This window comes from Hypomesus nipponensis, chromosome 15 (assembly GCF_054491055.1).
Source record: "Hypomesus nipponensis isolate SF chromosome 15, ASM5449105v1, whole genome shotgun sequence".
Taxonomy (NCBI): domain Eukaryota; kingdom Metazoa; phylum Chordata; class Actinopteri; order Osmeriformes; family Osmeridae; genus Hypomesus; species Hypomesus nipponensis.
The window spans coordinates 4,124,642-4,135,000 of NC_140375.1; the positions used below are offsets into that span (position 1 = coordinate 4,124,642).

The 10,359-nt window shown below is 48.4% G+C and overlaps 1 protein-coding gene across 2 annotated transcripts in view; it reads left to right on the plus strand.

The window, feature by feature from the left end:
- Positions 1 to 1,987: 1,987 nt before the first annotated feature.
- LOC146257094 (ephrin type-A receptor 4) overlaps positions 1,988 to 10,359 on the plus strand; it is a 44,325-nt gene continuing 35,953 nt past the window's right edge. For both annotated transcript variants that reach the window (XM_084673551.1, XM_084673552.1), the window contains exons 1-3: positions 1,988 to 2,144; positions 3,417 to 3,484; positions 5,366 to 6,029. In XM_084673551.1, coding sequence (XP_084529677.1) covers positions 2,048 to 2,144; positions 3,417 to 3,484; positions 5,366 to 6,029 — 829 coding nt within the window. In that variant the 5' untranslated portion in view covers positions 1,988 to 2,047. The remainder of the gene's footprint in view (positions 2,145 to 3,416; positions 3,485 to 5,365; positions 6,030 to 10,359) is intronic.

Sequence of the window (10,359 nt, forward strand, 5' to 3'; positions counted from 1 at the left end):
GAGAGCACCAGATGCGTCTCCCCCTCATTATGTAAGATCGAAATGTTTTCACCGGCGTCATCGTTACCCCGACAAAGGCGCAGTATGGCGTCCTTGGAGACCCCAACCATGAAGCCGATATCCACACTCCTCCCCTCGCCTTCCCTCTACCCAAATATACCTAAAACAGTGCACCTTTCCCCCCTAGTCTAATGCAATTTCCTTGAGTGGTCCAAGAGCAGCTCTCAATGGATGCCCTCATGGTCTGGTAATGGAAAAGAACAGTGTTCTCTCTCAGGAGAGAGAGGTATCTGTGAGGGAAACCTAAATCTCTCTGGGTCCTGATCTAAACACACAAGACAAAGACCGGCCTATGATAGAATGAGAACACCCTCAGGGAGAAACTTATTATGTGATGTGCCCTATAGGTTTGAGCCAGATCATTTAAAAAAAAGTATCCTCTAAATTCATGGGACTCTGAGGGTTGTATGAGGACTCCTAAAAGCAACTAGGGAACTAGGAGACGTTTAAATGGCAGTTGGCAAAAAACTCTTGTTTACTTTGGATAGTGAGATGTTAAGTAATCTTTTCTTAATCGTATCCATGAAAATTATGTGGATGAAACAAACCTGAAAAAACGTAAACTAGTGGTATGAGAGATACAATGACAAATGAAACTAAAGTTCAAATTATTATCCTAATGTTTATCGACAAAAAAAGCCCCATAACCCAGATTAACTCCCACAGCATCGAAGGGCAAGCATAATTGATGACTTTATTAGTGCCGTGGTGAACGCTTGGAGAATACATTGGCTATTTACCTTTTCCTGTCTATATATTTCTTCCGTGGCAATTGTGTTGACATTGTGTTTCACGTTGACACAGTCTCCTTCCGTGGTTCACAGAGGTCTTGCCGCAGGCAGACGAGTTCGATTTATCCCCGGGAGAAATGGAGCGTTGGAGAGAAGGCCTGCCTATGTGTAGGAGGACTGAGGGGAAGGTAGGCTACGCGCCGACGTAAACAGACTGAAGACTTGGACACAGCTGTGGGGTTTTTCAACGACCCGGATAAAGCTTTCTTTGTTTAGATGAATCGCGGTCGATTCATCATATATCATATATTTCACCTCCAAAGCCTTTAGCACGTGTTTGTGCAAGTAAATGTAGTTTACTGATGGATAAAAGACATTGTACACTTGACACAATTTTCAATAAACGCTGATAATATTAAAATAATAGCAAAAGACAACAATCCAATTCGCCTAACATGGGATGCCTGCCCAGTAGGCCTATTTGTGACTAAATGGTTATCATCAATTTCACAAAGTGCTATTTCATGTTGCATTCTAGGGTCATGTCTATTCGTGTTTCATAATCCAATTTTGAGACGGAAAACCCGCAATTGAATCCGCCAGGTGGCGACCTTGCTCTAAAGCGATTCACCTTGGACAGCGTCTCGTCCGCTCTGGACAACATTCACACAGGGATCACATCATTTTATTCTGGGAGAATGCCAGTCATTCAACGTTATGGCAAAACTGTTCTATTTTGCTGACCATGTAGTGAATCAATACGTTTTGTTATTGTTGACTAGGCTATTTGAAAGGCTGCTTAATTTTTGTCACATAGGCTATTCAAACAGAATATTTACAACACACACAATACAAATGTGATAAAGGCTATTGGTCCTTATATTTCTATTTTTTCTAACTTTCTGAACAAGGAATTAAGTTGGCCTACTACTTCTTGGAAGTGGCAAGATGCCCACATTTGACTGCAAACATTACTTCACAAGGTCTTTTTCCACGCCAAATCAGTGTACTGCACGGACATAAAATACTCATGTAGGCTTTAGGGGACATGGGGACAGTTAATGATTATTTGCCCCTCTTCCCGTCCACTGCATTTCCTATTTGGATTGACGGCCTCGTCAGAGTGCGCGGGCCCGCCTCCCGGCTGTGTGTTCAGAGCGTTCCATGCGCTCCGCTTCAAACACATATTCCACAGGGAAAGAGAGAGCAGGACCTGTGAGGAGCACAACGACGAGAACGACAAACGGCAACGACAAATGGCACTCATGGCTGGGATTTTGTTTACGGCGACCTCTGTTCTACTTGGGATTTCCACATTTGTTTCTTCGGCACGGATTTATCCCCCAAACGAAGGTAAGATTTGGAATACCCGCGAAGCCTGTCTTGGACTTTTCTTGGGAGCTTCGACTTCGTCCACTACGTGTGTGCGACGGAACCCCAGTCCCGTTGTCCCGTATAGGCTATAGCGCAGACAGAGACCTGCACTCGGCGATGGGAGGAAAAAGCCGAATTATGCCACCGATGTGCTTTATAGCCTATTCAAAAAGACTATCGATATTACCAAATGTAGCCTAAGTGTTCGATAGTAGGGTAGCAAAAGTGAAATTGACAAGAGCGCTTCGCGAAAACCTAGAGCGCCCGATAACAGGCGCATTTGGGGTGCGAGCGCAAGTGTCCTGTTTCAAAATCTTAGTTTAGACTATCAATTTACACAATTTCATCAACATACAGCAAAACATAGATTACTTTTTAATGTTTTACTTGTGACATTAAATACTCATAATGTAGTCAAACATACTAAAATGTTTTCTATGCCGTCTACCAGGGCACTTCAGACAGCACGATTCGAGGATCATCATGCATTGAAGTCACAGCTCGATAGAACATATTAAATGCGTCCCATAATTATTCCATAACATTATTTATTTCAGCAGGCTCGGGCGCTCTGTCAGACTGCCTAATTTCGAAAATATGGTACATTAATTAGCCAGTCTCTAATGCATCAACAAAAGCCGTTTAAGGGCTAATCAAAATAATCTGTGTGTATTTCAGTGTTTTCGAAGGTGATTTGCCATCGCGGACTGAGGCTTATGGTTTGCATTTCAGATTGCGGCGGAACAATTAGCTGTAGTCTATTAATTATTTTATCAAGTTCGTATGCCTGTGGCTCTCTAATTGACTTCGATTGATCGTTGTCCAACAGGAGGAGACGAAACTGCAGTATCAAATATTACATATTTATTCCAACGTCAAAGATGCTCACTTGAGTAGGCTTTTGCCTACTTTTTGTCGAATTTTTGAATACATAGAAATAATTTTTACAGGGCTCTTAAGTTGTGGAAAGGAGACTGGTAAAATTTCGTTTTTAGTTCGCATGAAATAAAATGCACAACATGCATAGGCTACCTATGTGCAGGCCTATGGACAGGAAATATTAAATGTAGGTATAGACCTAGTGTATGGATGCCTACATTTTTAGGTCATTCACACATTTCACAGCACTTAACTTGAAACAAAAACACAAAAATGGTACAGCTGTAGCCAATGTCTTGATTAGAGGCTATTGTAGCCTACAGAGCCCTGCGCTTTATGATGAGGGGTCATCTTTTACTTCTTGTTTTTCAGTGACGTTACTGGACTCCAGATCCGTGCAGGGGGAGCTGGGATGGGTCGCCAACCCAACAGAAGGAGGGGTAAGTGCTCCTCGTTGGGACGTTGAGCCCGGTTGAGTAAAAAATGAGTGAAGTCTTCTGGGCTACATCCACCACTGGCCCCTTCCCTTCCATTCCCAATCTCTCTTTGCTTCTCTCCCTCAAACCATTCGCCAGTAATGGTCCGATCCGAGGCCGGTACTGCAGCGGGCGTCGGGTTTCCTGAATAGACGGCGAATTGAATCGGTCTTTGTGGAGAAACTTTATATCCCTTTCCCCCATTGAGGCGTAGGGGGAGAGGGACTTGGCAGCGGAGAAAGGGCCCTCTGGAATGGATGAATGAGGGGAAAGGGCAGCGGGTTTCAGTCCTTGCCCGTAGGACGATTGGATTGGCATAGGCTATATAGGGACAACGGTCAGACTTAATGCGTGATTCTCAGTCTAATTGGGATATTTATAGTGCTGATAAGGCAACAGAGTGTGGAGGGTGGCCGCGAAGGGCCTTGAGATTATTGTAGGTCCGTCTTCCTATAGGCTCCGAGTTAAGGAGCAAACTGACATCTGAGTAATTATCCAGATCCATCATTGTTTAAGAAAATTAAGTATGCATGCCACTGCGGCAACCATATGTTCACATGGTTGCTTGCATTTATGCATGAGGGTCTAGACCCTAGACTATCTGTGCATTGACTACAGGACGTTTGTATCCGCCTAAAAAGCAGCCCACGAAAAACTAGTGGTTTTAAACTTTCCACTCTGTCTTTTTCTTGTTCATTACATGAACTTGGCTCGTGCTAACGGGTGTTGCTCGCATGTCCCCGTTTCAGCCATCAGAGAGGGTGATTGACAGGGTCTTGGCTACGCTTCCAGGCCTGCATTCACCTCCTCATTACGACCAATTGCCCCCATTCTCTCTTTTCTCCGCTATCGGGGAAAGGTGCGCCCTTATCACGCCGCGGTTTTATTTCCACAATAAAAGGGCCAAACAAGGAGAATAAAGCGGAATGGAGCAGCGGGGACTGATAGACACTTTCTCAAATGGTAGCTTCGGCCGTGTTTCGTGTTATCTTCCTCTCTCCAGGGAAAGGGGTTTTACTCACGATTACGTATGATAACACATTAAATCAAATTCAATCAAAGCATCCCATATTTTCCCGTTGTAGCTACAATATTTGTGTTTGAGCTTGCTTCTCTAAATAGAACAAGATAGCCTATAAGACAGTGCCAAGCTGGTCTTTCTCTTGTTTTCAACGCAATCAAATCAATAACAATTTCTTCGCTGAGTTAGTGACACGGTAACTTTATCGTGGATAAAATGAATATAAATCATTTGAAAATAAGACACACCACCATCGATAACGTATTCCATATCCCCAATGTATCGAAACCTCTCAAATGATTTAATTGTAATAACACAGGTGTTCCCACATGCAAATCATTTTGAGTTTTACGCATACTTCCTTTCCCCTATTTCTCTCTGTCTTCTTAATAGTGCTTGGTTGACTAGTGTGGATCCTGTACAGTGTTTTTTGGGACAAAAGGAGATGATATTTCGATTTTTGTCACATATTAAAACCATGTTTCTTTATTGTATAGCTTTTAATGAAACTCCATACAAGCCTACTCAAATTTCTTATCGTCCCAATAGGCATGATCCCTTAGTGCTCTCAATTATTTAAATCGTCACAACAAGCATTTGACAAGCAAGCGGATTCTACTAATATGCATTATTAATTGAAATACATGTTAATTCATTGGTCCAATGAGACAGATTTGTCTTGCAATTTTGACGGCCTTTCGTGTAATGTATAATCTAGTCAATCTCTCTCTTTGCTAGACCAGCCGCCCCAATGTAAACAACATCCCATATTTCTCTGAGTTGACTTAGACAGTTTCCTAACACAATCTGGGTGTTCCTCACAGTGGGAGGAGGTGAGCATCATGGATGAGAAGAACACACCCATCCGGACGTATCAGGTGTGCAACGTCATGGAGCCCAACCAGAACAACTGGCTGAGGACCGACTGGATTCCTCGCGGCGGCGCCCAGCGCGTCTACATCGAGATCAAGTTCACCCTCCGGGACTGCAACAGCCTGCCGGGCGTCATGGGAACCTGCAAGGAGACCTTCAACCTGTACTACTACGAGTCCAACAACGACAAGGAGCGCTACATCCGGGAGAACCAGTTTGGCAAGATCGACACGGTGGCGGCCGACGAGAGCTTCACGCAGGTGGACATCGGCGACCGCATCATGAAGCTCAACACGGAGGTCAGGGACGTGGGCGCGCTGTCCCGCAAGGGCTTCTACCTGGCCTTCCAGGACGTGGGGGCGTGCATCGCCCTGGTGTCTGTCAGGGTCTTCTATAAGAAGTGCCCCCTGGCGGTGAGGAACCTGGCCCAGTTCCCAGACACCATCACGGGGGCGGACACGTCCTCGCTGGTGGAGGTGCGCGGCTCCTGTGTGGATAATTCCGAGGAGCGGGACGTCCCCAAAATGTACTGTGGAGCGGACGGGGAGTGGCTGGTGCCCATTGGGAACTGCCTGTGTAACCCGGGTTATGAGGAGCGCAACACGGAATGCCAGGGTAAGAGAGACGGGGTTCCTTTCTTTTGTTGTTTGACGAGTGTGGACGGCGGCGGTGGTGGGGGTCTGTCTACCCTCTTCTCTCTCTCTCTCTCTCTCTCTCTCTCTCTCTCTCTCTCTCTTTCTCTCTCTCTCTCTCTCTCCCCAGCTCAATTTCCCTCCTTCTCTCCACATACAGTTAGCCTCGTTTTTTTTCCGCTCTTTGTCTACCCCCCGTCCCCCCCCGTCCCTTGCTCCCTCCTTTCATTCTGTGGCTTGTTTTCTCCTCCCTCCCCTTCCCATGTTTCCCCATGTCCTGGTATTAGGCAGGGTGATGGAGGCGATGATGATTGTAAATGGACTAATTAGCTAGTCCTTTGGGGAGGTGCTGTGGCTCAAGCTGTGTCCCATGAGTACTGTGAGCTCTAGGGGCGCGGGGGGTGGGTGAGGGGGGGCTCTCGGTGTAGCACTCTCTAAACCCCCTGCCGGCCCATTCCCACTGGGCCTAATGGCGAAAGGTAGACTCCTCTTAGTGAGAGACAATTTGGGAAGGAGAGAGAGAGACAGAGAGAGATAAAGTGTGTGTGTGTGTGTGAGAGAGAGCTGTTGGTTGGGTTTATCATTCCAGGCAGGTAGCAGAGTGAAATACACACACCTGTGAAATAGAGCTGAAATTGAGATGTTCTGGCAGCAGGACAGACAGCTTAGCGAGTGTTTCCATCGAGTTCCTCCTCCCAGTGATCCAGTCTAATCCTGTGTTATAGACTCTGGAGGTCGGAACATCAGGATAGTCAGATCAGCCATTTCACCGGCAAGCACTTTTTAACAAGCCTCGATTCATCAACCATGTCCAACACGGGAAGGTCAACTGCTGTGTGCGGGCAGCATGTTGTGGGCAGTGTATTTGATCCTGCCCTGCAGTGGTGCACTATGGGAGGTTGAGTTCTGTCTTTGCTGCCTGCTGTGGCGGGCTGTCAGCTGGCAAGGTTTTACAGCCCCCTAGTACGTGTCGCCCCCCCCCCCCCGGCACCCCCGTCTGCAGAGTGGGCTGCTCCAGAGAGTGGGGTCAGAGGCTGGGCACGGGTGATTAACAGGGGGATGGAACACTCCACCTCTCTTAATTTAAGGGGGGTGGAGGGGGAGAGCAGGCTGTAAGCGCTATCTCGGAGGACTAATTTCATGACAAACAGGCCTGGTGATTTAGGGTAGCTGTGTAGGGTGGTGGGGCAAACAGAGGTATGAGTGGTCACAGATGGTGGCGTGTTAATGGGTGTGTGTTTGTGTGTGTGTGTGTGTTTGTGTGGGAAAATAAGGTAGCATTTCAGCGGGTGGGTGAGGGGGTTGGTGGGGGTTACCCTGGAATGCCGTCTCCCCTGTCACTTTGGTCCAGATAGGGAGGGCCCGGTTTCTCTCCCCTGGGCCACTTTCAAAGAACGAGAGGGCAGCGATGGAGGGATGAGGGAAGGAAGGAGGGCACAGGGCTGATGTCAGCGCTGGTTAAGCCAGTTGTTGATGTCTTCTGTGATATTACACCCAGGCTGTCATTACCCGTCTTGTGTGAGAGGGAAGTAGAGCCTGGAGTGTGTGCATGTCCTTAAAAGACCGTTTGTTTTGGCGACGCCGGTCGGTCGTCGCATGGCGCAAGGGTGGAGTTTGTCGTTAACATTTGTCCAAATATTACAAACCAATCTTAGTCAGCACCGTCAATTTATGATCAATGCAGCAGAATACGTATGGCATGTACATGCGTGTCCATCCCATCACGCCATGTGTCATCGTTTGAGCCAGACACAGACGCATTATGGTCTGGTCTCCATGGATACGCAGGCGTCAGTGTGGGGTCAGCGTCAGTGTTTGAAGGGTTAAAAGGTGGAGCTCACTGTCACCTCTTCAAGTGCACTGATGAGCTGTTTAGATATTCCCTCGAGTGACAGGCTCTGTGGGGGGGGGGGGCTGCAATATGACAATGTTTACCAAGAGACTTAGAAGGTAGGGGGGGTGGGGGGTAGGTTAGGGTAGAGATTCCCAATTACATATTGTTGTGGGTGGGGGGGTGGGGTGGTAATAATTTTCTCTCAAGTTATATCCGTACTAATGTTAGTATATGCGTGTGTGTGCGGTACGCGCTGAGTGTGGGTGTGTTGATCTTCTCGGTTTTCTGATTGACATAGGCAGTTGAGGATGTGTGTCTGTGTGTGTGTGTGTGTGTGTGTGTAGGGTTACAGGGTTACCTTGGCCTCTGGTTCCCAGCCGTGGTGAATGGGAGTCCTCCATCATTGTTGGAGCAGCGAGGTTGCGGGGGGGGTGTCAGAGTCGGTGCTGGCTGGATAGGGGGGAGTGTATTGTGAACACTGGCAATAGGGTCGAAGGTCCCCCTCTTCTTCATCCATCTTGCCGGTGCTTCTGACAGGGTCGCGGGCCAGGATTGATTAAGACGTCAGGACTTTGACAGCTGGGGGGCTTGGGGGTGGGCAGGACGTACACAGGGGCCAAGGAGAGAGGGGCATAGGGGGCACCGGGGGCCAGCACCCCCCCCCCCCCCCACCCGAGAGGGCTCTGTGTGTTTTTGCTTTGCGTTGCCTTTTCCTGACGCGTAGCCCCTCTCCCCATCTCCTTCTAGAGTTCCCTCTCGCTGGTCGTCTGGTCTGTGGGGGGGGGGGGGGGTGAAGGGGGTGTGGGGGGGATGTGCCTGTGTGTGTGTGTGTGTATCTGAGAACGTGCCCGCCTCTTGTGTCTTCCTTTCGAGTTTGTGTGTGAGTGGTATGTCCCGTGTGTCAGCCTGTACAAGTGAGGTTTGGGTGTTGTGTGTGTGTGTGTGTGTGTGACTGTGTGGTGTAGGACGAGGTGGTGGGTGTGGGTGGGGCTGAAGCGTGAAGGCAGCAAGCTTTTGACACCCCTGCTCAGAGATGGAAGGCTAGTTCATGGTTGACTTGATAAGCACTAACCCCCCCCCCGCCCCCCACCAACCCCACAACGTTACCACAAACAAACATCACTTCAAGGACGTGAACACACACCCATCTGTTGAGTCACACTGAGTGAGCCATTGTTATAGGTGTGTGTTAAGAGCCTAACTCAAGTCTTGCATCGGAAAGAAGAAGAAATTGTGACGGCAAAAAAGTGTGATCCTAGCAGTTTGCTAGTCCTAACCTGAAACTGTAAACATTGCATTCGTAATCTCTGCGTGCTGAAATTGTGAGGCACGTTGAATAATGCAGAGTTATTAAGTATGAGGGTTTTAAGTCATTGTATTAGTTTATATGTAGGCCTCTCTCTCTCTCTCCCTGCCTGCATGTTGACAGTCTTAACTATGCACTCGGGAACATCATCCAAATTCACCACGTAATTGTATTTAGCCCTCCAGTCCCTCATGACTCTAAATACACAGACTCGCTCTCCTCTATTCCCTCCTTCCTTCCGCAGACACACAAATGAGGCATTTGCATCTATCTCCATTGTGTGGTTGTGTGCCTCTGTCTCCCACTCTTCCCTGCTGTCTATCCCTCCCTCCCTCCCTCCCCTCCCATGCCCTCCCGTTTCTGTTTGTCTCTACCCCGCGTCCCCTTCCACCCTCCCCTTTTCCCCACCGGTTCCCTCTCTCTCTCTCTCTCTCTCTCTCTCTCTCTCTCTCTCTCTCTCTCTCTCTGTCTCTCTCTCTCACACTCTCTCTCTCTGTCTCTGTCTCTGTCTCTCTCTCTCTCTTCTTGTCTGTCTCTCTCTCTCTCTCTCCTGGCCGGCGGGGTCGTTAGCGCTCGTCAGCCTGTCTCTGGTGACAGCAGCAGGAAGTGGGCTGAATAATGAGATTATCGTCGCTGTCGTGAGGCTGAGCACCGTGGTGAACATTATCGCCTGTCTCTACTCCGACACGCACGCACGCGCCCAGCGAAACACGTACAGACATTCACTCAACAGCACACACGCACACGAGACGAGAACAGAGCCGAATGTAGGCGTCACTTTCTTGTGTCTCTCCAGAGGAGGCTCATTTTGTGTTTGCTGAATGGTACGCAGAATCTATTACCGCCAAGGAGGGGAAAGAACAAGTGATGAGAAAGAGGACAAAATGTCTCACGGGGGCTGACGCCTTTCTCTTTCCCTCACCCCCCATTTCCTGCCTTTGCCGGGGATAATTGCAGCCTCTGCCACGGCGTCCTAAAAACATCCTCATATTTCTTGCTTGTTTCGCTCAACTTTATAAAAACAACGCACAAGAGATTGTGCCCCCCCCCCCCCCGCCCCCCCTTCCTCCTTCCTCCCTCCTCAAGTCTGGGGGTAATTCAGCTGTCATTACTGGAGGTGCTGAAATGTTTTTCCTGCCTGGGCCACAGTCTGCGACAGCCTGTCGCTCTCCT